At 47.5% G+C, this 25,616-nt stretch overlaps 1 protein-coding gene across 1 annotated transcript in view; it reads right to left on the minus strand.

The window, feature by feature from the left end:
- LOC134047167 (neuropilin-2-like) overlaps positions 1–25,616 on the minus strand; it is a 74,084-nt gene that overhangs the window by 37,755 nt on the left and 10,713 nt on the right. Inside the window, exons 2-6 of the mRNA XM_062498130.1 lie at positions 24,023–24,200; positions 7,582–7,763; positions 3,124–3,354; positions 2,438–2,593; positions 402–571 (exon numbers count right to left, since the gene is read on the minus strand). Coding sequence (XP_062354114.1) covers positions 402–571; positions 2,438–2,593; positions 3,124–3,354; positions 7,582–7,763; positions 24,023–24,200 — 917 coding nt within the window. The remainder of the gene's footprint in view (positions 1–401; positions 572–2,437; positions 2,594–3,123; positions 3,355–7,581; positions 7,764–24,022; positions 24,201–25,616) is intronic.

Consider the following 25,616-nt stretch of genomic DNA (forward strand, 5'->3'; position numbering starts at 1 on the left):
CCAGCTCACGCTCCCTGCATCACTGATGAGATAAATATTGTTCTAGTTGTTTTTCTATGCACCCCCTGGAGACTTTGGTCCTCAGACCAGTGGCAGAGTCAGTGGCCCTTGTAAGTGGCAGAGGTCTCTTAGTCTCTGTCAGTCTGATGGGAAGTCCATCAAGGTTTGGGCAGAAAGGAGGGGGTGGGAGCAAGGCAATGGATGGAGTCAGTCCTTGTGCAGGCAAGCTAATGGGAGAGCCAGCCCGCCGTGTTTCACCGAGGCACTGCAGCTCCCCTGCTGCTCGCTCCCCATGAGCCCCAGAGGCAATAAAAAATTCAACAAGCCTTATGGTCAAGGGTCAGTTTAACAGCGTGACACTCCATTTGGTGGGGGAAGAGGAGAGGGGGCTGGAAAGGTACCTGGAGGTACTCTTTGTTGCTGTCTACGTTGGGGGTCCAGCCATTGTCGTCACTGTTGAGCCGGCTCTGCTGAGGAGTCCATCTCCCATCTGAGTAGGTGGAGGAGGCACTGATCTGCATGTTGGAGATCCTGCCAGACTCCATCCCCAGAGGCACATTGCACTGAAAGTCTAGAGCAGACGCACATATACACAGAGATTGGTTTACAGTCTCAGTACTTCACCCCCAGGTGAAAGGCAGCCCTGAACTAATCTCTCCAGCTAACCCTGAGCAAAGCTGCCTGTCTGGAAAGATGAACAGATCTGCACCATCTAGCAGGTTTTGTGCGTTCACAGATGGCACTGAAGAATTATAGATCGGGCAGCTTTGGGTTCACACGGCCCTCTGAGCACTAATACAGTCTGGATCTTTCTCCCTTTCTTTGTCTTCTTCACCTTTACTTAGATTTGAGACAATTCTGTCCCTTTCCTCCCTCCACCTCCACCAAGATGTTCTAAGTACCCTTGCCACAAAGTTCCCATCCTCTTGAAGGCTGTAGGTGAAATCTAAGCACTGACAAGCAAGGAATACAGACAGACACATGAGGAGGGTGCTTACTGCTGCCAGCAGGAACATCAAGGATTGGAATGTGCAGCTTTTAAGGTTTTGTGTGCATGTGAGAGCAGGGATGCACGTGTGTATATGTCTGTGTATATCTGCATGCATGTATATCTGTATGTGGTATCATGCCCATAGGGACTAACCAGACAAGATTATGAAAGACACCGCTATGCTTTTCTTTGGATCTCTTCACTTCTAAGGCTTTAAAAGTCACAATTAGCTCAGTTTTATGGCACATCTCATCTATTTTATGGCAGCTGTGCTGTAAAAACAATAGCAAAGAAAACATTGATAGAAAATACTGCACGGGTCCAAGTGTGCTGCTGCTGTAAACCAACAGGGCTCCACCAAACTGCCTGTGTGTTTAATGTGGCCAAGTCAAGTTTGGGTGGAAATGATGGGCCAAGTTAGGATGTCAATGCTATTATTAAAGTTTCAGTTTACACCACCATAAGTGAAAACAGACCTGGCACTTTAACAAAGGCTCTTGTGCTTGATTTCTCAAGGTTTGTGTTCAACATCTTTTTTCCAAATCCAGAACAGAAAAGGGATTAAAGAACAGATAACTGAGTGTGACAATAGGTAATGGTGAAGAGCTCATGCTTCTCTGTAACTCTTACAGCCTCAGCAGAACTTCCCTTACTCAATCACAGAGTAAGAGGTTGTAACCCTCTGCCCTGGTGCTGCAAAGCCCCTACTCTACCCTGCCCTCTGTCTCAGGCTTTCAGTGGCGGGTCTCTTTCTCTGGGACTGAGGGGTGTCCTGAAGGATTCTTCTGTTGTGTGAGAGGTTCACTGTGAACAGAGGTCAAGAACAGTAGCTCTGAGGCAAAAATACCATGGGAAAACAAATGGAACCTTTCCTTGCTAGCAAGTGTTATCACAAAGAATCAAAATGCTCTTCATTCTCAAAACACACAACTTATTGCTTCACTCCACATTAATTTACCTCCCTTATTAAGGGTTATAAAACAAATTTTGGCTCAAAATTCTTAGTGCTTTAAGCAATTTTAATTAGACAGCCAAGAAATTTCAATTTGTGGTTTGGGACTGTGAATATCTGGAAAACTAGAGAGAGAGAGAGAACACATATTTCCCCCCATGGTTTAATGAATCTGCTGCACATGCTGGGGTGAAGTCTTCCCCTAAATCCTTTGGGTTGAGCACATGCATGAAGGATTCTAACTGAAAAGGTATTGAAGAAGACTTCACAAGCAAGTGAAAAGTCAACAAAAGGTCAGAAAGTGAAATTCTTTCTGAAATCTTACTTCTATCAGAAATAGATAACAGACCTAGGTGAAACTGCTGTCTGCACTGCTGGTGAAGAACCAGCCCCTGGCCACACTTCTGCCTGCTTCACTCTTGCATATGCCAGACTGGGAAAGATGGGAAACACAGGGGACACAACTAAGTCATATACACACATTTCCAACTTACTTTCTGGGACTTCCTGGTGGATCAAGTAGTACTGAGCAGAGAAACCATCCTTAGCCACTGCCAGGTCCGTGTGGAAGGTGAGAGAGAGGACGCCAGTGGTTGAGCGGATGTCTGATGGCATCTTAGCACCACAATACCTGCCTATCAAGGGGCCAACTGCAAAAGAAAGAGCAGTGAAGGTAATGCCTGCTTTTCCACCAGCCTCCTGGGTCACCGGCACATTGCTGATCGGGATAACAACCACAGGCTTTGGGGATGGGCCATTTTTTATATCCATCGGCCTGGTGCCATGCAGTGCAGAAATATCCACTGCAGCAGGCATTGCTCTGCAATTGCTGGGAAATGTTCCAGAATGCTCTGTTTCTCACTTTTGCTATAAGGTAGGGAGGTCCTCCCATCATTGCATGAACCCACTACCCTTCCCTGAGGGAGAACTGCAAGTGTTTGGAGTGTCCCGTGGGGCTTTTCAGATCAGTGGTTACAACAGAGCAGTAGTCTGTGGTTGAATGGATGCAGCCTTCTGCAGGCACACTGTGCCCAAGCTGGCCACGGAGTGCCCTGATGGCAGGTTGCAGCCACCTTTGAGGTTAGGCACCCTTGGTGTTCAGACACAGGCTGCATGGTTTTGGAGCTCTGTGAGACACCGGGAAGGGCCAAGGAAAGCAGTGCCACACCCCGTGGCTTACCCTGAGGGATGCCATCCCAGATGTCTAGCCAGTCATACTTGCAGTCTCCTTCCCCCGACTGCAGTGGGTCATGCTCGAGGTCAAAAAGCAGAAAGTGGAGGAGAATTTCTGTCTTTGGCTTGGCTATGATGGTGAAGATGCAGTCCAGGTTGTGTGGATATTTGTCAGGGAAACCTGGAGACTCAATAGTGCCGTTGGAAGCAGTGAAATTTCTGGAGCAGTCCTCGGAGCCTGTAACAGCAGGAAAAACCCAGAACCTTAGCAACAATGAAGCTTAATGCCAACAACTTGACTCTTTGGAAACCCCATTCTGAGTTTGTTGGGGTTGTGTATTCACTTCTGGAAATGTCCTGCCGCTCAAGAGCTGTGGGAATCACTCTGAGAAGCAAGAAGGTGATTTTCAAAGCTTTCTATATGTCAAGAGAAAAGGTCCATCAGGTCATTGTAGTGGACAAAATGGTTTGAAATCCCTTAGACAGCTTTGCAGACATAATCTGTACATCACTGCTGAGCCTTCTGCCAAGTACCTCAAAACCAGGACTAGAAGAGCGATCCTATCCAAAGCCATTGCTGTGATTTGGCAGGCCAACACCCTGCCATGTCCCTTAGACTGGTGGTGGTGGACAGGGAGGCCACACCAAGCTGGCCTATCTTCCCCAGCTGGCCCTTTCTACTCTAACCTGTCCCCCAGAGAGGCTGGCCAGCACTCAGGGATCTGCCATCCATGGTACTCATGACACAGCTGCGACCTGCAGCCATGTGGGCAAGGCACCAGAGCGGCTCCAGGTCTGATGGAGGAGCCCTGTCTGGGGAAGGAGCTGCCTGGGATGAGGCAGAGAGGAGCAATGGGATGTACTCTCTTTAGAAAGGCTGTTCCTGTGGGCCAGTCTCCTGCAAACTCCAGCCTTCCAGCTCAGATACCCGTGCCTCAGTTTCCCCTTGAGAAAATCCAGAAGCACAAATATTTACACAGTAAAAGGGCCTGTGGGAGGGTGCCAATGTCTCCACTGTTTGCTGCAAACCTTTGGGAAGTGCACAGTTAGCCTGCAGCCGCCCCCCAAGACCCACATGAGGGACAGGGGCCAGCTCCAGCATACATCTCCACAACGTGGACACATTAAGAGTGGGGATAACAGAGGCTGTGGCAGGGGGGTCTCTGCTGAGAGCAGGAACAGAGCTCTCTTTTTCACAGAATGAGCCATCCGCACCAGATATGCAAGTTATTTCTATCCCTAAGGAAGACCTTTGCCTGGTGGGGAGGACAGACAATGTTGCCTCTTATTTATTGCTGACCTCAGCACTGGCCTCGGCTGCAGCCAGGCCAGCTCAGTGCCCCCTCTCATGCAGCCAAGGTGCCTCGGGGTGGTTGGGGAAAGCGGAATTTGTGTCATGTTCATACCACGGTGACTTTGAAACCCTTGCCAGGACAATAGGCAACAGAAATCTGCAGCCTGGAGCTATCAGAGGAGAAAGGGGGTGTTAGGGAGGCTGCTGGCCACTGCTGCAACCTGGCACTAGCATTCGAAAAGGTTTCTGCTTCATTTTTTACTGGGACGCTCTCCTTCTCCTCTACAGATCCTTTTGCTCCAGCTCTTCCAGGCAGCACGAGCCTTCCCAGGACTAATGGGAGACTTGTTATTCAATTCAGCATTAACCTAGAGTCAGGCCAGCAGCCCGCAGTAATAGCAGCATCTTGCACTGCATTATGCAGCGGTGCCTGGCTGGAGAGCTACTCAGGAGAGGCTCTTAATTGACTACCTAATGAAGCAGCCAGCTTTTCTGGTGTGAACCTGTGGGGTAAAATGCAGACGCAAAAAAAAAAAAAAAAGAAACAGCCAAACACAAATCACAGCATAATGCCATGAATAGGATAACAATGTACTCATTCCAAACAATCTGAAAGACAAACAGATAAATAGTGAAAATAACACAAGCTTCGAGCTAGGGAGAAAATCAAAGGCTAAACCCAGAGTCAGGGACTGTCCTCTGGAGACCGGCAAGATATAACTATGTCACCACATTAGACAAAAGTTTCCTCATGTGGGGCTCTTATCGCATTTGGCATCTTTGTCTACATTTTGGCTAATGGCAGCAGACACAACGATCAGCTTTTTATAAGGAAGCTGCAGATAATCAACGGGAGTCATGCTGGCTTTGGTAGCACAGGCCAGCCTGAGAGGAGACTTTGATGCCCAGCACTGGAGAGCTCAGGCCAGCCCTGCCAAACTGACTCACAAAGGGAGCAGCAGGGAGGCTGGACCAGCCAGGGCAAGGGCTCTTGTCAGCCCAGACTGCTGACTGATACCCATCAGGGGATTCAAAGACTGGTATGTGGTTGTTTGTATGCAGATTGCTTCTCTCTCACATTGGGATAAGGGAAATTTAGCACAAGGTGGGGAAAAAAATGCTCCATTGAAAAGAGTTGTTTTTTTAGGTCACATTTAAGACAAAAGGAATCTGCAGCCTTTACTGCTGTGGACAATGACAATCTGATGACCTTTAAAGCTTGTGACAACCTTTGCTGGTTACCGTGACAGCTCAGACAGAAACTTGGCCCATGCCTGCCCACCATCAAAAGGCAGGGTTTGCTTGTACTGCAGGAGCCCTGCAGCCAGCACTGCCCACCGCCCTCTCCAGAGACCTGGTGGGACCGGGCTGGCCAGATGTGGGCTGGGAGAAGAACCGGGCTGGCCAGATGTGAGCTGGGAGCGCTCCGGGATCACAGGCTCATCCGCACTCCTGCCAAAACCTGCCTGGCCAGGCTTGATTTCGTGGGCTGTGGCTGTAAGAAAGTGCGGCTGTATCTGAAGAGGATGGCTGCCTGCAGGGTTGGGGGTGGCAAAAGCAGCCTCAAGAACCACTTCAGACCTGAGGGCACTACTGCAGGGACTTACATCGAGGGACACAAACTCAGCTCCAGCCTCCATCCAGTACCTGCTCTCCTCCACATCAGCCCTCGATTCCTCTCCCTCCCTCATTCCCAGTAACAACTTCTCCTTTCCTCATAGATTTGGTCCCTTACTGGCTCCCAATCAGACCAACAGGGTTCCTGCCTGCCATCCAATTCCACAGCATGACCTGGCCACCTCAGCCATCCAGACCACCCCATGCTGCCTTGTGCCCTGAGTCATGGACCCAGTGTGAGGTCAGGCACAACCCAGCACAGCCTGCTGGGCTCACAGGAGGTGTGAGCAGGGAGACAGAGGCAAGGGGGGGCTAAAGTGGGTCTTCCCACCTGCATTCTTTGTCATACTCTGTGCTGGCAACTGGCCTTAGCAAACCCCAGCATCTGGCTGAGTCACTAAACTTTCAGGACTAATCTGCATCCTAACTAACAGTGGTGGTGAGCTGGCTGCACAACAGCTCAATGGCCAGTTATGCAGTCTGGGCGACTGCCAGCTTTCCTCCTCCATCTGAACCTTCACAAATGTCCTGTCCTCACTGATTTACAATGAATTTAGGGAGTCTCATTCTCCTGCAGCAAAGTCTCCACATTCACATCGACCTATGACCAGGCTGTGGGCTGTCTGTGCACCTCTGCCTGCTGCACAGCTGGGCCAGGGCCCCTGGGCACTGCCCATCTTTTCTTTAGAGAGGCTGGATAAGCAACCCTGTTGTGCTCCTTTTTTGTTCTTCCCATGGCACAGACTTTTTTTTTTTTTTATGCTGGATGCAATGACTCGAAGCCATGTGTGTTGTCTTCTGGAGCATCCCCAAAGGAATGTGGGTACAGGGTAGATGTGCCCACGCAAAACACTCTCCTGTTCCCTCAGCATGCAGGCACACCTCTCTCACATGCACACAGAGCAGGTGCTATTTTTTTCAAGCCTCTTTCTTCCCAGGCACAAAATTTGGCAAATATTTAGACAGAAACACTATTAAAAGGGCTTTGAGCAGATTTTTCTTCCCTCAACAATAGTTCAGTATTAAACAGAATTATGAACAGTTCCTCTTACACCAGCCTGGAAGGGTGCTGCCTCCGACTTTGACAGCATTGCTGACAGCAATCACTTGAGAACTGGAGCTCCCAAGTTACAAACCCCACATTCATGGAGACAAAACACAGCATCACTGATCAACCCTGAATCACAACTCCACAGGAGGGGGAGCTCCATGCACTCCTAACAGAGGGACAATCCCCTTTTAGCCCTAACAAGCTCCAGACCTGCCAGGGAGTAAAGATATATGTTTCTAGTCCTCGAATACATGAGAGCATTTAAGGAGGAACCCTGCTTTAATTGCCACTCTGTGATCCAAAAATGCACTGTCATGTGCCACTAACATCTTTACCTTTTCAGAAATGTGATGCAGAGACTTGCTTAAATCAAAAATAAAAGAAAGTCCTTTATCTCTGGAAAATATGCTAGAAATCAAATTGAAAAGGTGGTCAAAGGCATCTCCAGATGAAGATAATTGTGTCAAACAGTCTGGGAGACAGGCACTGACTCAGACACTCACCTGTCTTGTAGATCTCATAGCGCAGAGAAAAGCCAGCACCTTGCCGTGCGTAGTCTGAGGTGAACTTGATATAGAGAGAGGGGCCAGAAGAGATGATGGTAGGAGGTGCAATGTTCCCACAGTGCTTGCCCAGCAGGTCTGCTGCTTCACTGTCTCCATCACGGATCTCGATGTAGTCGTACCTGCGGAGGCAGGTGAAATGGCAGGGAAACCATCTGTCAGGGAGATGCTTCAGGATGCCAGGCACAAACAAAAACCACTCTTGGTATCTGCGTATTTCACAGAATGTCTTGCAGACAGGTACCTGGGACTCTTATTCACACCACAAACCCCAAAACACTTTTTCTCTTTTGTCTGCCTATGTTTAGGTCCTTTCCTCTACTGCCATTCACATCATTAATTTATTAATTTATTGTACATACATCCACTTCACCTTCACAGCTAACATGCAAAATTTAGGACACACTCTACCCCATTTCCACAAAATTCCTTTGGCAGGGGAGAAGCTGAGATACAACTCTCCAGGGGCTGCTCTCCTCCCCTGACCTCTCTTCTGAATTGCCATTGTGATGTTTGGCAGAGCTCACGTTATTCCAGTATCCATGTGGGATTTGGCCAAGCACATACTCAGCGTGAGATTGTCAATACTCAATCCATGTGAGCAGGTAGCTATTTTGGACACTGACACCACACTGGTCCTTTAGCAAGTATGGCAAATACACTCACTTTGCACTTGCACATTAATATTAATCCTCTTCTATTAAGTGCTAATGAAGATTTTCTGTGGATGAGAAGTTCTGTGTAAGAGCTGAGTACCCACACTCATTATTGCTGATCTTGTACACCCTGTAACTGCAACCTGCGTTTGCTAAACCCTGCTTGAAGGTGTTCCACCTGCCCACTGGTCTGGGTATCTGACTGGTCTGGGGGAGGAATGTGTAGGGTTAGAAGAATTGCCTCCTGGTGCAGAGACAAAAGCTCGTTGCAAAGCTTGGCTGGAAGGCAAAACTGCCACAGATCCTTTCATATTTTCTAGGCCATGAGTAGGCAAGGTAGTAGTATCAGGCTCTGCGTGCTGTGAAGAAACAAACAGCTTTTACATGTACATCTTGTTCTTCAGCTGCTTTCTAACACCCACGCTCTCCCGCCCCTCTCCTCTCTGGCCAGCACGCTGCTATTTACAGACACTGACCATCTCTCTAGGACTGTTTATTTGCTTTCTATCAACCTGTTTGAACAACATGCTACAGCTCTTCTTAAGGGGCCAGGGAGGAAAAAACCATTTCCAGGCTGCCAGGAGTCTGCCTTTTTTCTTTGTCACAAGATCTTCTGTTTGGGAATGGAGAGTTGAAAGGAGAAGTAGCCTGCTGGATACGGAATGACCCTCATGTGACTCATTCCCGCTCCTCAAAGCACATATCGGCAAGCAACAACCTCAAAACAAACTTACAGGGACTTAGTGTGCTCCTCCACAAAGAAAGATGGCCCAGATGGCTTTGGTTTCACTCCTTTCTGGGACTAAATCAGGCTGAGAGCCAAAAGCAAAATGCCTGCAGATAAAAATCCTGTCTATGTTGGACCGAGCACTCAACTAGCTGCAATCACCCAGCCTTTAACTTCATTACAGACTCAACTGCCTTGGCCAAGGTGAAATCCAAGCGGTCTGAAGTGGCACTCGAAGAGGAAGAGCATTTGGCTTAGCTGGTGTGTGGACACACACAGCAATGCAAATGAAGATCTGCTCCCCCTGCTCTCTCCTCAGCTCTGCCTAGCCCCTATCACCTCGTGACCTCTTATTACCCTGACACCAGGCAGCAGCACCCTGTGTGACCCCACTAATGTCCATCATGTGTGGCTTCATCCTACCATCTCTCTAGGGAGGAGGAACATAGAAGGCAGGGTTAGTGCTTCTTCTAAGTAGAATTTTTTCCTCCTTGTTTGTCTATTTGTTTAAAGTAGTACTGAGCAAACAGCGGGGACATTTTGTTCTCTAAATAACTACTTGCTTTCAGCATGCTTGCAGCCCTTCCATGTCTGAAGTGCACATCTGTGCCACAGAACTACTGGCTACTAGTGAAATTGTGAGTATGTGGCAAAAAATTAATTTGGCAAAAACATGAATGTTGGCAAAACATAGTTAATGGAGTGGGCTGTAAAAGCTGCCATTTTCATGCACAGGCAGAGGTTAGCTGCATCCCAGGGAATCACATCTGTTTGTGTCCTCATGGGGTTGTACCTTGCCAATGCAGTACATGGCTTCAGCCACAGACTGCAATGATCACAGCTCCTGCTGTAGCCAGCACAACAAATATCCTAGTGCTGTCCACATGGCTCCTCAAGACACCCAGTTTGATAGGAGCCCTGGAATTTCAGAAGCAAGTTCTGAACCAAGAAATTTTTGTTTATTGAATGGGTCACAGACTTCCAATAATACATACAATTGGGGAATATTGCAATCTGCTCATGGGCAATCTGCAAATGGAAAATTAAAAGAATGAATCTAGTAGGTAAATCATCAGGAAATATTTGCTTCTTTAAATTAAGTCCCATTTGGCTTCATTCAAGCATCTAGCTTAGCTTTCTCATACTGGAGCTAATCCTTAATAAATCAAATGTTAAAAACAACTGGAAAAAAAAGCCCTTACGAGAAGGTCAGGAAATAATTTTTGCCAAATGTAAATTTAATATAAATGTATAAGAGTTTTCTTCTCTAGTCAAAAAATCTTGGTCCAAGTCCTCTGCTCTGCATGAGGCAAAACCTTTTCTTTGGGTCATATAAACAGAGTGTGAACTGGGGAAGTAATACACTTGGGAGATAGCACTTGCCCAGATGAGCAGGAGCCCCTACTTCCTCTCCATCACAGCAATTAAGCTTCAGGCTTTCAAAACTAAACACCAAAGACATCCATGTTAGACTTCCAAACTTCAGCAAGAATGCCAGCTAATCCCCACCACAGATTCTTTTGGAACCACATGCTTCAGTCATGTCTGTGCCTTTGCCCTCAAACAAACAAACTGATAAAACCCATTCTCATCCTGGGTCACTGGACATGTTACAATTCAGTTTGGCCAAATCTTTGCTCCTGTTAAGCTTAAACATGTTTTCTGGACTTTCTTCTTCCCTTGTGAAAAACAAGAAGAAAAACTGGAAGGAAGAAAACCCAGCCATGCTTTCTATTCTAACCATTTCATTTTCAGATTACTATGGCCTAGGGCACAGCTGGGTGGGACACATTAATGCTGCAATGGTGTTCAAACTGCCTCATACAGTGCCCAGCAATTTGCATTTCACTCATATGACCAAATCCATTGTTTCACTCAACATGCACCAACATTCTTGTGGGCTGACCTCTGGCATTACCTCCACTGGGAAAGCTGCCATCTCCAAGCACATTTCATGGCCACTTCTCCCCACCTAGGCATCGCTCCAAAGAGCCAAGCATAAACAACCTCCGTAACCCACAAGTAAAACCAGTTGATTAACCAACTCTTCTTTTGCAGGGAAGGTGACCACAGCTGCCTTCTCCTCCAGTGGCACAACAGCAAGATATTCTGAGCTGCCACTTGAGTGAGAATGCCAGCAAGCTGGTTTGAAACCGTCTCAAACAGCTTTTCACCAGGGAGTTTTGAGGCTGGGAGGCAATGCTGAAATGCTTTTAACTGCCCAGACAATGGAGGCTGAGAAAGAAGGGAAATACAAGGCTTAGATGTTCTTCTTGAAGCTGTTTAACAGAATTAAACAAAAAATGTACAATGCTTACAAATATTGCTGCATTTGTGTTACAGATTTTTTAGTAGAAGGTGCTTTGCTGATGTTAAGAGAGCTTTTATAAACTAATTATAAAGCACTTCTACAGCCTGTATTATTCATGCTAGTGTGCTTGCTTTTTCCTCTAGTCAACCTCTCTTCTTCCCAGGCTTCCCTTTCTGTTTTTCCTAAGTCACTTTGCTGCTGGCTCCCCAAATGAGGTGCCACAAAGGCAAACAAGCCCCAGCTGTAATGACTATGAAGAGATCTCCAGCTTTTCAGTCCTTTTCTGTTCCTAAATAGCTAATGTGCTCCCTCCCTGACCATTGAGCTGTGCTCCATGATCCCCTGGGACCAGGACAGACCTCCCAGGAGCTCACCCAGGCACTGCTGAGCACCAGAAAGATTCCTCTGGGTGCTCCCCTCCAGAGAGACACTCAACACCCACTCTTCAGTGACCCATACTGCTGAACACAAAAATCAACAACCCCCATTGGCCTTCATCCCCAGGTCCCAAGAGATGCTGAGTCCTTCCCCCCTGAAACATGCTTCAAGGGCATTACAGGGACATCAGGATGGGGAGAAATGAATAACAAATTATTCAGATGTTGTCAGCCACATCATGAGTCCTCTGAATACATAAACTTGTGCAAGCCTTGCTTCAGAGCCTCAGGAGGACGGGCCAAGCTCTGACCCAGCTGGCAGCTCTCTCCTTCTCTCTCTAGAGCTATGATTTGAAGTAGGTGAGGACTTGTGCTCAGCAAAGCCCAGTTTCCAGTGCTTGCCAGGACTGGAGAGAGAGGCAAGGCTCTAACCTGAACTTCCCCAATGTTTAATTTGGAGCTATTATTTATAGGCGTTTCCATGGGGCTCATGACTGCAGCTGGCAAACAGTAATGATGGGATTCTCACGAGACCCTGGGAGGTAGGAAGGCAGAGAGGAGCAGTGTCTGCCCCAAGGTCACACAGGAAGTTTGCAGCACGGCCAAGAATAGAAGCCAGTCTTGACTGGGAGATTATATTATATTGGAGAAATCTGGCCTAGATAGACAGGGAGACAAATAGGTACAGACTGCATGCCAACAACCCTAAATTTGGGAATGCCTAGGGCTGACTTGAGCCTTCAAGACCTCTGATCTGCTTGAACCATATGTCACTGTCTTGAATGAATCTGCTGAGGAGAGGAAGAGAAACTGCAATTCTAGTGAAATTTGGCAGGTGTTAATATTCTGCAGGTAGATGGGGAAGGCCTGTGCTTAGCCACAATGGCACCTAGTAAATGAAACTGTTCCCCCTTTGAAAAGGTGGCAGGAGGTATGTTTCTCAGAAATTGTTACAAAAAGCATAAGGTTTTTTTTAGCATTGTCGAAGAACAGGCAGTTTCTTAGAAATTAAATAGCAGTTGCAGTATAGAGATAGTTAAGAAATGATGAACCAGCATCTCTGTGCTTGTTGTGCAATCAAGAGGTGTCTAGAATTAATGTCCATTACATACTAGCTGGCTTAGTCGATTTTTCTGTATCACCACACATCTTCATGCTCTTCTGTATGCCACCTTCCAACTAAATCCTTATTTCAGGGGCAGTTACATTGCGAAAGACAAAAAAAACTTTTCCATGATGTTTACACCACCCTGAGGACATACTCTTCAAAGGTTAAATTGTTCCAGAGCTACTGAGGACTTTTAAATTACTTTTTTTTACAGCCATGATAGCAGAGGCGAGCACCACTGTTGTCTCATGAAACAAGAGCAATGAAGTTTGATCTTAGCTGCCAGCCCTTAATCAGAGTAATTAATTATAAAAACAGCAGATGAATTGGATTCTCCTTTGACTTGAACTGGTTTTACACATGTGTAACTCATCATTTTAAGGGTAATCACTCTTAATTTATCATGGTGTGAGAAGAGAATCACTCCTCATAGACACAGGCCCTGATATGGATTTGTGCACAGAACTAAAAATCCTCTACCACGTCTAGGTTTAGCCAACTAAATGTCCTCTGCTCTCAGTGGAAGCAGATTTCTCTCACCCAGATTGGGATGGGATTAATTGTTCTTCTGCACTGACAACAGAGGTACTTTAAATCTACTCTTACTGACTAGACCTGGGCTTTGGGTGTCTGAACAATGCAGAGATGAATCTGATCTCAGTCTGAACCCTTTGGGGCCATTTTTGCCTATGCTGAGGCAAAATATGCTCACAGAGCTTGCCCTTGTTTTGCCCTTATGGAAATAACTGACTCTGGCAACAACAGAGAGAAACGGGCTGTAATTGCTCTGAATCTGAAGGGATTTCACTGAATTTCAGTGACTAAAATGACAAAAATACAATGGCAGCAGGGGGAGAGCTAGGCTGGTGTGGGGGGAGTGGGGGGGGGGGGGTGATGGCACAGGCAAAACTGCTTAGGATTTTTTTCTCGGAAGTTTGTTTTGAATTTGTGGTATCCAATCATGTCTTGTGTAATCACAGTATTGTGGGGGTTTGTAATCATTCTACTGTGCTTTGGATTATTTTGTTATCTCCTCAAAAAATCTGACCAGAATTTCTGAATTAAAAAAAAATCCAGTTAATCCAGTTAAAGGGAAAGAAAAAAAAAAAAAAAAAGAGAAAAGGAAGAAGGAGAAAAAAAACCCCCAAAAATAGAGAAGGAGAGAAAATAACCCTATTAGATTGAAAAGCTTCTTCAAAAATGCCTTGAAGACAAAAAATGGAAACTATAAAGAGCCTCTATTTCTACTCTTTCTAACTCTCTGGGTTGTTGTTTTCACCCCACTATAGGCACTGCTGATGGGAAAAGGCTTTCAGCAGTTACTGCTAACTTTTGCCGGGGGGGGGGGGTGGGGGGGGGTGGAGTAGGGGGAAGGTAGCCAAAATTCTGCTTCAGGAGGGAATTTCAGCTCCTAGCATGCTGCTGCCCTCCCCTGAGACAGGAGAGCAAAGGCTCCCTGTGCCTCCCTCAAGCTGCGCTGCCAGAGCGCTGCAGAAGGATGCCCTGGAGTGGAGAACTGCTCTCATCTGGGGCATGCCTGCAAAACCAACCATTATCTGAGAAAAGAGATGTGCTAATGTGCACTTCGGGGGTTTTCTGCAGGCTGTTGTTCAGGAGTTACACGTGGCTGTTTAATTTTATTTCCGTTTCCAAAACCATCTCTGTAAATGCCTCACTCTTCTATTTTTAGCTACAGGGGTCTTTTGTTGCAAGATGTCTGCGGTGTTCATTGGTGGGGGGAGAATCATGGTGAAATCAGGAATAACATATATAAAGCATGTTCAGAATAAGCCCCCTTTCCATGGCATTCTGCCTTCTGTTTCTGCTCTAAGGGAACTGAAGCAACTCACAACCCTTTCATACCCCAAAACGCAGGACACTTGAGAAAATGCATTTGCACTTTTCTCCTTCTGCTACAATCCATCTGTGGAAAAAATTAGACTTTGGTTTCTATGTCATTTTACTGTCACCACTCACAGGCACTTGATCACTAACAGAAAGAAAAAAAAAACAAATATAATAAAAGATAACAACCACAAAAGGAAAAATTACTGCCGGAAAGCAGCAGAGCAGGCAGAAGGCAAGGGCAAATGCTCACTTTGATCTCTTTGCAGTGAGGGGGACAGACTTCCCTTTTCTGCTGAGATCCAGTGCCTGACAGCCCAGGCAAGAGATGGACAGGAGCTTAGGTCAGGTTGTCCAAGTTCTGAGCTGCTGATGAGGATCAGGGACTGCTCATGTGGCATGCTGCACCAGCCCTTTTCCCAGAGGGGCAAGTGATGTCTCATCACACCTTGCTGGTGCAGCATCAGTCATGGCCTTAGACACTACACGCAGTGAAAAGCAAAAGGGAAGAGTAGAAACTGGGATCAGATGGGGATCAGAGCTTGGTAGCTGGGCTTTCCACTATCTTTCCACCCATTGGCACTGGCTTTTGTTTCAGCACAAAACTGAAATAAACACCTCGTTAAGCACCAATTGTATAAAGGAGGTTGTAAGAACAGAGCCCTGACCAGCCCACCCTCACCCTCCTGGCTGTCTACATCCCTCATTAATGATGGATGGTCACCCTGGGACTGGCCCACCATAGGACGATTTTCTGACCCCGTATTTTCTCAGACACAGCCTGTTCACAGCCCAGATCCTGCTTCAGTTGATGCACAAGTGAGTAAGGCTTTTCTGCCAGACTGGCCTGCAGCCTCCATTATTTGGGCGTTCCCACAATTTAGCTGTGCCAGCTTGTAGTAAGAGCTGTTTCTAGGGCAAACAGTGCACCAAACCTGCCTAATCTCTCCTTGCTCACTGCCCAGCACACCATCTCCTACCCCCTTCTCTCCTCAAAATATGGGCACTTGCAGCTCAGCAGCCATCTGTGCCAAGTCTGAGCACAGTCAATGCCTGAGTGAGGGCCAGTGCTGTGCCATGCGTGTGCCACACCTTGCTGTGCATTGGCAGCAGCAGTGACCTCCCACATGGCTCTCTTTGACAGCAGTGACTATCTGGGGGTGTGGGAGGAATTAGCTGCTGGCAGGGGCTGGTTGGTACCCCTGAGGTGAGCTCAGCCCAGCCCAGGATAGCAGGTCAGAGAGGCAGCCACATCAAGATAGAAGAGGGAGACAGAGACAAGGGAATGGGATGCTGCATGAGGCTGGTAGGTACCTTTACTCCTTAATGTGGGAAAAGGTCTGGGAGCAGGGGGATGGGACTGTCCCTGCTTCTCCCACAAACAAGGACTCTGCCACTGCTTTGTTCTGAAATATTTTCTTTCAAGCAACCCTTTGTGTCACCTCCTGTTCAGCCGCGGCAGTGCGTCTGCTTTGTCCTGCCAGCTCAGCCATGGAGTGTTTACAAGCCTCCCTCACCCTTCCAGGCTGTGGTTCAGCTCCATTGACACTGAAGGCAACAGACTCCTCTCTTGGCGTGTGATGAATCAATTACTTCCTCTGACACTCTATTACTATAGCCCTTACATCTCCAGATTGCAGATGAAAAGACAGGCTGAGAAGGGGGACAGGGAAGGGGAGAGGTCTCCTGAGGTCTCCATCAATTGAGTTGTTGGACATTTGAAGAAATCCCCATCTGCCATATTTAAAGACAGAGAGATGTTTTGCTCCTGAATGGCATAAAAATCAGAGGGTTTTCACAAAAGAAAACCTAAGAAATCAAATGGGTCAAAAAACTTCAACAAGATGCAGTGAACATAGATCAGTGGTGAGTCAGTCTCCTCTGCTGATGGAGATCCCAGACCTTGTTCCCACCCATGATTAACAGCCAAACATCGTCGGTATTACCAAAGAGACAGTCATTACACCTTCCTTCTGACTGCAAAATAACAATGTAAATGAAACCTCCTACCAACACTCACAGAAGAGGAAGGAAGCTGAGCACATGCCTCAAACTCTCGTGCTGCCGGTGGAGGGGGGGCACTTCTCCTTGTTGTACATCCATCAACAACCCCAGCTCTGAGGTTTCCCTGGAGGTTTTTAACACGTGGAGCACTTCCCATGCAAACACCCTGCATGCGGAGTGGCCTTGGCAGGCACGGGGCTGAGAGCAGGGGCTCTCCCACCACCACTGGATGAGCATTGCCTGTCTCAGGAAGGCAGAGCTCCACCTCAAAAGATTCCTCACACAGTGTCTTCTGTACCGCTGCAAGAAGGTGGGGGCAGCTATCCTGCTAGTTTCTGTGCCGTTTGTAACAGAACCAAGTCTTTGGCAGAGGATTTCTTGCTGTCAGACCCCACTGCTTCAGGCTCTGCTTCTAGGAATTCATTAAACAATCTTATCTCCGTGTCTGACCCAGTGTTACTTTAAAACCACACCGTACAAGTGTACTGTAATTGCTCACTAAGGCTGTATGTAGATCTCAAGAATTCCTTGGGATTAGCAGTGGGGTGGGGTGCGAAACCAACAGAAAAACCCTAGGTTATTCACTCTTTCTAATGATCTACTGAGCTACTCACTAAGCCAGCATAACGCGGTGTGTTTGAACTGATATATCAGACAGTTGCTTAAAACATCCTAGCTGTGATTAGTGGACCATGACTGCTATTAACTTATAAGGAATTCCAGGATCACCAGACTGTGGTTTGCAACATATTATTACATTGCCTTTCAACAGTGGTGTGCAGCCGCTTGATTTAAAGGAAACTGAGAGCTTGCCTCAGACTAAAACCTAACCTCCCCCAGTTCCTTCAAATATGTTCTGTGCTGAGTTCTGGCCAAAAGCAACCACAAATTTCTTCTGTTTTTCAGTCTGCTCTTTGCAGTCTGTTCTTTTTATTTTGCATTCATATTTAATTGCAGAATTCACACCCAGCCAGAAAAGGCTGAGAATGTACTGGTTGTCTTCTGCTGCACTTTGACCTACTCTTGTGTGATGCTGCCTCTCAGCAGCCTTTGGAGGGGAGTGTGCTTTTCACTATTGCTATCTAGACTGGGTTGTATGCCTGCAGATGCCCAGATCTTCTTTTCTGTATAACACAGGGAATTTTAAGTGATTCACCAAGGCAGGAACAGGAAATCTATAGCAGGGAAGGGGAAGAACCCAAATCTCACAACTCCCAGAACTGATATTTGCTGGGGATCTGCCACAGACTGACAACAGGGATTATATCCATTAAGAAGGCTGCAAGTAGCTAAATCAAAGAGTTGTTCATTAAAATGCTAAACCAGCTCCTATGTAAATCAAGGTAAAATTTCACTTTTCTTTTACTGACCTTTACATCTAGTCCTTAACAAAAACTGGATAATTTGGTGTCACATAGTGGGCTGGAGCATTGTTGCAAAGATAGTCAAGGGCCTCAGGCTCTGCTGAAACCAGGAGCACCTCAACACTGTGGTTATCAGGCATTCCAATGGGATTGCTCTACTCCTATCCTACAACATCTGCACTGAGCAGGGTCTGCAAAGATGCAAAGGATTTAGAGCTGGAGTATAGCTTACAGTGCTTGCTCAAAAAAAAAAAAAAGCACATGTTTCTGACACATCTAGCTGAATTCTGCATCCACTTAATCAGGAGTCACCATAGCCAGCCCTGTGCTTGCTCCCTGTCCAGATGCTGTGGGGTCCTGTTCCTTCCCCTCGCTGGACAGAGAGGCTGACTAGAATACACCACCACCATTACCAGTTCCTCCTCAGCAGCAGGAAGGAGGGGGAGAGGTCTCTGTCTCTAATCCTATTGTTCACAGTGTCACCAGCTGGCCCTCAATTTGTCATCATGCCAACAGGAAACAAGGTGCAAAATGAGATCTGACTCCTATGCACCGGATGTCAGTGAGCTAGTGGGTCATAGGAGACCCTACAAGAGTGTATTTGGGGCCACCACCTCCTGCAGAGCCTGGACTGGCCCTGTCCCTCCAGGGAAAGTCTCTGGGGCGTAGAGAAACACAGCTACAGAGCAAGCAGAGATGGGAAGCAGAGAAGAGGGATGTAAACCACTTCAAGATGTTATCTCATGTGGCTGGTCTCACCATCACAGCTAACCCATCCACTGATGTCCCATTCTGGAAAATGACCCAGGCTTGATGGGAATTATGAACCATACAGCGGATGCTGGATGGAGTTAAAAACAGTAGAAGCTCATTTGAAGACAAGTTGAGCTGCAGTGTCATGTTACCCAGACTGAATTATTTCCTGTACGTTAGAAACTTTGCTTCTGGCTACCCATGCCACAAATATATGAGCAAGCAAATGCCTTCCTTAACATCTCATCTTTGACTTCCCCTCACTGCAAAATTGAAGCTCGACTCCCCCACTGCTTCAGGAGATGCAGTCACTTCCCCTCACATCCTAGTGAAGAACCCCTCCAATCCCTGGCATTCTCTAGTGCTCAAAATGCATTTCTGTTTTCTAAGCGTTTTGCCAATCACAAGATGAACTGCATTGTTTCTAAAATGTTTACTAATAAGCTAATTATGCACACTTTCAAAGCATTTACTAATTAGCTGTCCATGATTGCTGCCTTGTCTACTCTTAACCTTCATTGATGGAAGGATGGCTTCTCACAATATTATGCTCTTGTTTGAAGGAGATGGCAAGAGAGGCAGGCTGAATGCTGCAGCTCCCAGCTGCCTGGCTGGCTGTGGGTACTGAGTCTGGATGCAGCTCTCCCTGCAACCTCAGCTCAAAGGAATTTGAGTCTGTGGCTCTCTAGGAAAAATGCAGAGCTGTTTTGTTCCAGTACCCAGCTTTTTGGATACTTAGGAGATGGTCATGCTGCCATAAGAGGCCTTCACTGGCTGTCCAAGCTGCGTGTCTTACCCTTTGTGCTGTGGCATGGGAACACCAGCATGTTGCTGCCAGTGTCCCCTGGCCAGCAGAGCTCTGTGAGATGGGCACTAGGAGCATGCTGTCTCTCTGCCAGAGCTTGGTTCACTCTGCCCTTCAAGCTGGGAGCAGACGTGTCTCCTCCTGCCATGCCTGCCCTGTATCCAGCACACATCAAGATGCTGTGCTTGATTCAGCTCTCTTGGCACCACTATGGCACTTATGAGGTCTCAGTGGCCACTGCATAAATTTCCCTCATGATAGGAGCCCCGGTTCCTGTTTCTTTAAACCTTCTGGGCTTGACAGCGGGACCAAAGTCAGGAGGAAGAGCCTGACTTACAGCTCCATTTCCAGTTTGCCATCTCCAGCCTATTTTGAGAAATCCTGGCCCCTGTCTCCAGAAACCTTTGCCAGCATTTGGCGTGTGCCACCAGAGGGGGCTGCGAGCCACGGCAGCGGTCCCCTAACTCCATCCCAGGCAGGGATCCCACCGACTGCAAACCAGTTGCAGTACGTGTTGGAAATGGCTGCAGAAAAATCCACTGGGAATGGTCTGACTACCAGTTGGGCTTTTTTAAAACACTGTTCCTCTGGAGCAGATGTTATGACTCAGCTGGAAGGTCTTCTGCTGGCAGAGGAAGCACGAGCATGTCCGCTGCAGCCTGGAGGGAGTGTGCCTCTGCTGCTTAGGCACTGCCCTGCCTAATCCTCTGGAAGGGTCAGCTGAGTGTGGCTGGGGGTGTCAGTAGCCAAACGCCGGAGGGAGCTTTTAGTGGTCCAAAGAGAAGACCAGCAGAGGGAGGGTGGCACAAACAGAAAGGTGGTTGGTCAAAACTGCAGTGACTCATGCATAGCTGAGGTTTTGAACTTTAATTTTCCAGGCAAACAGAGCAGGCAGAACAACAAAATAGCGATTAAGAAGGAGTGGACAGCTCAGCTACGTGACTGCAAAAGCTGGGGGACAGCCAGCCCTGTTGCCCACCTGCTGCAAATGGTACAGATCACTCCTGGGATCCCAAATAAATCCCTGCATGCACAAGACTGCCCAGCAGCCCCCATACCACACAGAAGTAGAAACTTTCCACCACAGCAGCAGCCTGCTCTTTTCCACTGGATGCCACTTCCCTGTTCATTGAACAGATACCAATTATGTGGGGTACAGTACCTGAGCTATAGCTGCACTCACAGCACAGAGGGGAGCAAAGAGCCAAGCAGAGCATGATAATTTCTGAATAGTTCGACAGACCTTTTTTTCAGAGCATCAAACTTCCTTTTTGGCTCTGTTATTACATCTGTGGCCCCACAGCTGCAGGACATCACGGACAATGGCCCAGGCCCATACTCCCTGTCACAGCATGCCCACCCTCCCTGCCACAGGGATCCCTGCTGGTGCACAACAACCACAACAGCAGGAGGAGGCCAATTTTCTTAATCTAGCGTACTCCCAAAGCAAGACATTTCCTCGGAGCACAGATACAGCACTCAGAGAGATGTTCTGGGGCTTCAATTACACCAAATTACTCTTTTCATGATGGTGGTGATAGAGCGCAGTTACTTCTTAATGCAGCTGGACACAGCTGAAAAATAAAAGCCCAGATGTGCCTCCAGAAAACAATAGCAGCAAGCAGCACTGAGCAGCCACCTCTGGCTGGCACCTTGGGCATCCATCCCAGGCTGATGCTTCCCCCCTCCAGGCTGCCAAAGCTGTTCTCTGCAGCCAGCTCTTGCTCTGGCATCTAGGCAGCACCAGGTTCACAGGTCCCTTCTGGCCAGCTGCTGGCCAAGGGGAAATCACTGACCTTTCCTCAGAGGTCCCCAGGGTGCCAGCACTGTACAAAACACAGGAGGAAATGCCTCCTGTCCCAGAGGGAAATCGAAAGCAGATACAAGGAAGGCTAGAAGAGACACAGTAAATATAAAAAGACTTTTGGAGACATTTTTGTAGGCTTTTGAATGCGTTTTAGGAATGTAAATGTTATGCTTTTTGAGGGAGAAACTGTAGCCTAATAAGGTAAAATGAAATGTTGAAAGAAGCAGCAACAGAGGAAGGGGATATGGTGTTTACCTCTGGCAGCTGGAAGCACAGACTAGCCCCACTGTTGCTCCAATAGCTGCCAGGTAGCAACACAAGAGCAGGGGACCTTGTCTGCCCAGAGAGTGAGTGCCCAAATGGAGCTGATCTGTCTGTCACCTTGATGTGAATGTGCTCTTTATTAATGATGAGATGTCAAAAGGAGGGCTCTACCCTGAGACTGTGTCTTTGATGCTGATCTCCTGTTCATTTTAAGGTTCACACCTGCAGCTGCAATGAGGTCTTTGCTTTTTTATAAAAAACCCTCTGACACTCAGATGAGATTTATCACTAGATGGTCACCTATATTAATGTATTGTAATGTATTAATGCTCAAACTTTACACACTGTCCACATTTGCCTCCTTCTGGTTGGTTACTTGAAAAAAAATCTCACTCCTATCCATTTCTTTCAGGCCATGTTTATTATGCACTGTTTTTATTGTTCTGTTATGCTTCCTATCAAGCACTGTCCACAAAGCTCTTCCAAACCCACTCCAAATCAGTGCTGGCTCAAGGGAGCTGGCACCCCGAGTCAGCTTGGCTCTCAGCTCACAGCTGTGGCCAGCAGAAGCTCAAGTGCACAGTGGATAAATTATATTTCACTTTAAGAAAGGCTCCCTTGTGCACATACACACAGAAGGGGAAATAGTGAGACCCCACAGCAGCCACTCGGAAGATTGCTACAGAGAAGTAGAAAGCAGCAAAGGGATAACCAACAGCCCCAGTGCTCAGACAGTTCTACTGCACACACTACCTGCAGACCAGGACCAGACAACGCTCTCCCACAGGCAGCAGAACATGGCAAATGTTGCACAAGATGCTCAGAGATAAAACTGACATCTTCCTACAGGTGGGGGACAAACTTGGTGTCCATGGGGATTTCCAGCTCCCTGACCAACCTGTTTCTACTTGCCTGAGACCTTGAAGAGGCAGAAGTGGAGTCCCTCCTGCTCAGTTTGATCCCTGCCCTGCACACAAGAGTATCCTGGCACACTCTTGGCATACTCTGCAAATATGGGCCTAAACAGCTTTTATTACTGTGAATTTGGGGCAAGTGCATTAGCTATGAGGAGGCTGTGAAGTTCAGCCTATGCAAGCAGCAATAAAAATCTGATAGCAACTACCATTCTCACATCCACTGCAAGGCCTTGTTGTGTTCATCTATGCCCACATTAAGCCTTTCTGTACCTTCTCCCTTCTTTATACACAGGCCTGATCCAGCAAAGTGCTAAACACCTTGCACACACAGTGACTTCAGGGAGAGTTCATGGTGTTCAAAGCCTTATTAGCCCAGGCTTTATCTGTAGGGGGTGACAAGATCCCCAATGACATCAATCAGCACACCTTCATTAGAGTTAGAGGAGCTATGCTGATTTATGATAGCTGAGGATCCAGCTCTGCACTTCATAACCTTCAGTACATCATCAAACCCATGCTGAATTCTTTGTTCTCTGCAGGACTGGTTCTGCAGCCCCATAAATGCTTCCGCTGTTCCTTTGTCCTTTTTTACAAACAGAATTTCCCTCTCCATATGCAACCCCCTTTTAATCAACGGGACCAGTGCAACTAGCAGGACTGCTATGTCAGGCCTGTTTTAGGAGACCCCAAGCTCCTTCATACTCAGGCATCCCTGTGGCTGGCTGTGGATTTCAGATGAAACCCACAGGTTTATTTGTCTGCTGAGACCATGTTATTAACTCAGCCTTTTATGATGCCCTTTGATGCCATTAATTATTCTTTACTAGTTGTTAATTGTTTTTCCCAGACATCTAGTTTCTGGGTCCTCTCTTAGAAGAAAAAAGGAGAGAAAAAAAAAAAGACAAACAAACCTCCCCTCCAATCCCCCCAGTTTACCAAACGTAGCAGAAAAAGCACTATGGGAAGTCAGATCCAGCCCAAATAGCTCAGACCACCACCACACCTCTGGCCTCACATGGCCCTAATCTGTGTCTCCAGCCACAGGGCTCTCTCTCATACCTCTGCCTAGTTACACCGAGAAATCGCTCTGCTCTCCTAGCATGGGACACAAGAACAGTGAGGCTACCTCGACACAGGAAAACAGATGGCCTTTTAACCAAAATCAAGCTCAGGTTGAAAGCCAGTTGGGTCTTTCTATCAGGTGGTATCAGGCCAAGTTAATAACTACAGGCTCATTGCAGAATAGGCTCATCCTGTATGTCCAAAGCAGCATCTTACAACCTCACAGGCAACACTTGCTCCAGAAAAGCAAGGAGATGCAGCACTGTGGGGTCTCAGGGTGATGTTTGATTTCAAGTGGAAGGAAGTACAAGACCCATACCACTAGGCAAAAGCAGGAAGAAGAGGTAACTATGTACTAGAGAGGAAGAGGAAGGCTCTTACTTGCAGTCATGTTTTTCGATTTCAAAGTGAGGGTTGAAGTTGAGGATAATCTTCTGGTTGGATTCAGGGGCGTAGATGACCCATTCACAGTTCTGGTGGGAGGGGTAGTCATTGGGGTACCCTGGTGAGGTGATGTACCCAGCATCCTTGGAGTTTAGGCGGCCCCCGCATGGCTGAGCTGCAGAGACACAGAAGGGAACAAGGCATTGAAAAATGTTCTGGGCATCAGGTGTGCACAGCAGGTCTCCCTGGGCCATTGATAGGAGTGGTCTGATAAAGACCATTCTCCAGGCCATTGACATCCTTTTGGTACTCTAATATTGATATTCATCTCTGGGCAAGGAGAATTATTCTGCAGAACAAACATATTCCTTTCCTCTCCACCTCCTGCCACACTTACATACCACATTTCACACAGACCAGAAAAGAGAAATGAATGCTCTTGCCAAGGCAATTACAGAGCCATAAGGAGACAGATTGATATCAGATCATCTGGAGCTGCCTCATTTTATCCCTTCTTTTGCCTCCTTTGCAAGCTGCTCTGTGTCAGTCTCCCACAGCTGCCTCAGGAGACACCAGAATATGGACACTATCAATTCAGTCCAGCTGCAGGAGGGCAGAAAGCTATTTCCAGGGAAGGAAACTGAGGCACATCAGGGATGCTGGTGAGCCCAGGCCCACCCACACTGTGTGGCAGAGCTAAGGACAGCAAACCCTCCTTCCTGGCCCCAGCCTGGAGCCCCCTGAAAACCCCCCTCTGTTTGCTGTGCTCTCCCTCCCCAACCTGCCTGCCCCAGCAAACATGTCTCAGCAGACTTGCAAGCTGACCCATCCACTGGAGCTGCAGACACAGATAATCAGCAGTGGTGGTTTTGTGGGACTAGCCCACAAATGGCTGGCAGTGGATGCATGGCAAACAGGAAGCTTTCTCAACTTTGGGCTAGAACAGGCTCTAGAGGGTGATTTCATAATAATAAAAAAACCCATTTAATCTCATGAATGCTGCAAATCAAACATATAATTGCATTACTTGCTGGTAGGAAAATCTGTATCATGGGGTCATGTGATAATGTACTACAAATCCCAAAGTCCTTTCTCCATGGGCCCCCCACTCTGTGTCCTGCTTTCCTTACTCCCCTGCCACCTCTTGGTATCAGCACCCAGGCCCACAGACTTCAACAGCTGCCCCCAGAAGACAGCATTGCCTCTTCATACCCACCAAATCACATAAAACCCACCAAAGTGGGCAAAACCCAACAAAACCCCAAGTCCCTCCAAAGGGCGGGCTGGCAGGCACACGGGGTGGCTCTGGCCACACATTGTGGAAAGTCTTCCTCCCTGACAAAAAGCTGTGGGGTACAATGTGGGATGAAAAACCTCATGGGATGTCCCCAGTTCCAGGTTACCCCCACGGCCCTGTAGGACCCTGGACATGCAGGAGGGTGCCAGTGGGTTTTCCCAAGGCCCACATGTTCACACCCAGAGATGGGTGCTGCAGCACATCCCACACCCCCAAGGGAGCCAAGGCACAGAGGGGCATCACCCTTGATATAGGAGGGTAAACACACATCCCAGCAGCTCCAGGAGTGAAGGG

Source organism: Cinclus cinclus, chromosome 9, assembly GCF_963662255.1.
Source record: "Cinclus cinclus chromosome 9, bCinCin1.1, whole genome shotgun sequence".
NCBI lineage: Eukaryota > Metazoa > Chordata > Aves > Passeriformes > Cinclidae > Cinclus > Cinclus cinclus.